We start from the raw sequence: 3337 nt of genomic DNA, 5'->3' as shown, positions 1-3337 counted from the left end.
AGTAGGAGACGGGCAGAGACTTTGGCTTTCCCATCCACCGAGACAGTGCTCACAAAATGCTCCAGAGCTTCCCCATTGCAGCCGTTCCTGGCTGGTTTGGGCTCTGTCACCATGAAGCACTTCTCACGGCATTGTCCTGCCATAGCAGTCACTGTCTCAGCCATCTGAACACAGGATGGCTCCTGGCCTCCTTTCTTGACATGAATGAGGCATCAGGAAGCCTTGGCTCCTGAGAAGATTCTGGGCTGATGTCCAGAAACAGTGCTCAAAGAAAAAAAAAAAAAAAAGGAAGCTTGGAGCTCTCTGGGATGGTGCCTCCCAAGTAGCTGGGATTACAGGTGCCCAGGGATGGGGCTCCATTTACACCGCCCTCTAATGTTCTCGCTAGACCTACTCCCTGTGTGCTGGTGGCATCCCTGGCCGCTCCTGATGGTCCTTCTCTGGTGACAGTCACTTAGGCTGGGCTCCTTTGGGGAGCTGAGAGTCATGAAGGTGCTCCATGTGCACCGTGGCTGTCTTGCTAGTGCTTCTGCAGGCAGTGACAATGGTGGACAGAGTGTGGTGCAGAGCTTGGCCAGGACCAAGTTTCCTGTGGACGTGGCTCCCCACGCATGGTGCTCACTGCAGATGGTTCTTGATATGGACAGTCCCAACCATGGTTGCAGCTTGTTTCTTCTGAGCTCATCATGGTTGGTGCTGGTTGCAGATGGTGTTCGTCATTTAGGATGGTTTCATCACGGAAGGTTCTAACTAGTGACAGTTCTTAATATCGTCAGCGTTTGCCATTGAGAACAGCTGTCGCCATTGATGAGTTTTGGTACAGGGGGTCCCACCAGGATGGTGCTGACTACAGATGGTTTTGCCATTGATGGATCTTGTTATAGATGGCTCGTCACTGAAGTTCACAGTCTTGATATCGTTACCCTTTGCTGTTTTGACACAGGTGGACTCAGCATTGGTGAATCTTGATACTACAGCTCTTCCTAGCAACAGTAGTTCTCAGTATAGACAGTCTCCTCACTGACTGTGTTCTCAGGATAGGCGGTGCTCAGCATAGATCCTTCCTGGTACATGTGGCCTGCCCACTGATGCTTGTTGCTACAGATGGGATTACCCACTGATGGTTGACACAGTCAGTGTGTGCTTTTGAAAACACCTTTCCTCCTTGTTTTGGGAATAACCACTCTGGGTGCAGCCTGTGTTTGCTGGGCCTGTGTGCTTTTTTCTGAGAGACTGGCTGCTGGAGAGGATTCTCACAAAGGCACGCACACCTGGGCAGGCTGCTCCCCCTTGGTGACCTGCTCACTGGTTTTCACGTTGCTGCCCGTCTTGTCCTCCTGCACACTGGTGTGGCTGCTCTGCCCGTTTTGGGCACTGCTGTCCAGCCCGACGCTCTGATGGCTGCTGGCCTGGGTGGAGGGAAGGCTGGCTGTGGAAGTCAGCAGCCCACTGCTCACCTGGTAGGTGAGGGCACTGCTGCCCAAGCTGATGAAGCTGGTGCTGGACGGGCTGCTGCTGCCGCTGCCCGGCAGTCTGGCCTCACTCTTTCCCTCCAGTCGGCTTGGTGCTGTGGGTGGGGCCAGTCAGCCGACTCTTTAGAGAGCTGGGAGGGTCTGTGGAGCCCAGCTGGCTGGTTTGGTTACTGGCCGCCTGGGTGTTGAGCCTTCTGTTCAGCCGCACTCTCCGGTGGCTGCCCACCAAGCTGATGTCGCTGCCCTCCTTGTCACCCGCATACCCGCTGCTCAGGCTGGCATGGCTGCCCTCCTCCGGCCTGGGGTGCTGCACGCTGGACACATGACTCTCGCTGCTCTGGGTGTCACTGAGGTTGCTGCTGGACACTTTCAGGGGCTCCTGAGCTGCTCCTGCATGATGTGGCCACGCAGGGGACTGGAGCTCTAAGCCGGGTGACTGTAGGCTTGGCTCTCCTTCCTGCTCATTCTGGACAGAGGATTCCCCTTTTTCTCCCTCGAGAAAAATGGGGGGCAGCTGAAGTGGTTTATCCAGGGAGAGGGGGCCCTGTGAGCCTCTGAATGTTGGCTGTGACCTCTCTGGGGAGAGGTGACTCTGTATAAAAGGCTGCCCTTTGAAAACTCTGTGTTCTGAGTGGCTGGCTCAGTTCCCATGGTGATGGGGCTTGTGAGGTGAAGGCGGGTGTGGGAGGGAGAACAATGCTGTCCTGGCACCAGTGACATCAGTGGCCTGGCCTGGAGGGTAGGAGTGGGGCAGAAAGGGGCTCATGGCCGGAGGGGGTGGGTATCACCCTCCTGGGAGCCTTTCTGAGGAGTCTGTGGCCAGACATCAGGTCAGGGGCCTCAGGCGTGTGTCCCAGCCGAGTCCCTATGAGCTGAGTTTCTTCTCTCCCAAGTCTCTGCCTACTTGCTGAGTGTTTCATTTTTTTAATTTTTATTTATTTTTTATTTGTTTGTTTTTTGAGATGGAGTCTCACTCTGTCATCCAGGCCGGAGTACAGTAGTGCGATCTGGGCTCACTGCAAGCTCCGCCTCCTGGGTTCAAGCGATTCTCCTGCCTCAGCCTCACAAGTAGCTGGGATTACAGGCACTCGCCACCACACCTGGCTAATTTTTGTATTTTTAGTAGAGATGGGGTTTCACTATGTTGCCCAGGCCGGTCTTGAACTCCTGACCTCGAGCTATCTGCCCACCTCCGCCTCCCAAAGTGCTGGGATTATAGGTGTGAGCCACCGCACCCGGCCTGCTGAGTGGTTTTGAGGACAGGAGGGAATACAGCAGGCCGGATCGTCAAGGCCCTGGCCTGGTCTGGCTCTCCCAACTTCATCACACACCACACCCTGCCCCTTTTCTCACCTCGGATGCCCGACCAGGCTGAGCACTCTCTTATTGCAAAAGGGACTCATAGCTGGATGCACTGGACCCCAACACTATGAAACTGGGTTTCTGAGAAAAGCTTTTTATTGCAAGTTGACTCAGAAGGAGGCAGGAGTCAGCTCAAATCTCTCTCTGTGCTGGCTTTAAGGCAGTGATTTTATTAGAAAAGGTTTAAGGAGTGGATTCTGAGATTAGTAGGTGATTGGTGCAAGGAGAAGTGAGGTCTGCAAAGACCTTGGGCATGCGCAGTTACCTCTTCATGCCTCCTCATAGGTCCCATGTGCAAATTTGGGGGGAGTGAGTGTGAAACGTGCAGTGGAAATTCAGGCTGTGACATCAGCAAGCTGGTCTTGCACTAACTCCAGTCCACCATATTGGTTCCAGCTGATTGCAGCTGGTTTTGTTATAAGTGAAAGGAGTTTCAAGTTGTTTTTTTTTTATTTGCCTTCTGCAAATTCAAGAATTTCTGTTAGTGGTTTCTTTAGCTTGTT

At 53.6% G+C, this 3337-nt stretch overlaps 1 protein-coding gene across 1 annotated transcript; it reads right to left on the bottom strand.

Annotated features, from left to right (window-relative positions):
• Positions 1-410: 410 nt before the first annotated feature.
• Positions 411-2192, bottom strand: CUNH16orf82 (chromosome unknown C16orf82 homolog). The gene is given in 2 exon segments (XM_032155927.2): positions 411-2024; positions 2027-2192. Coding segments are annotated over 2 exon segments (651 nt in total). The 3' UTR covers positions 411-1539.
• Between the last annotated feature and the right edge of the window lie 1145 nt (positions 2193-3337).

The sequence above is a fragment of the Hylobates moloch genome, unplaced genomic scaffold (genome assembly GCF_009828535.3).
Source record: "Hylobates moloch isolate HMO894 unplaced genomic scaffold, HMol_V3 SCAFFOLD_6, whole genome shotgun sequence".
Taxonomy (NCBI): domain Eukaryota; kingdom Metazoa; phylum Chordata; class Mammalia; order Primates; family Hylobatidae; genus Hylobates; species Hylobates moloch.
The sequence above is the reverse complement of the archived record's forward strand: the minus strand, read 5'-3'. Positions and strand labels throughout refer to the sequence as shown.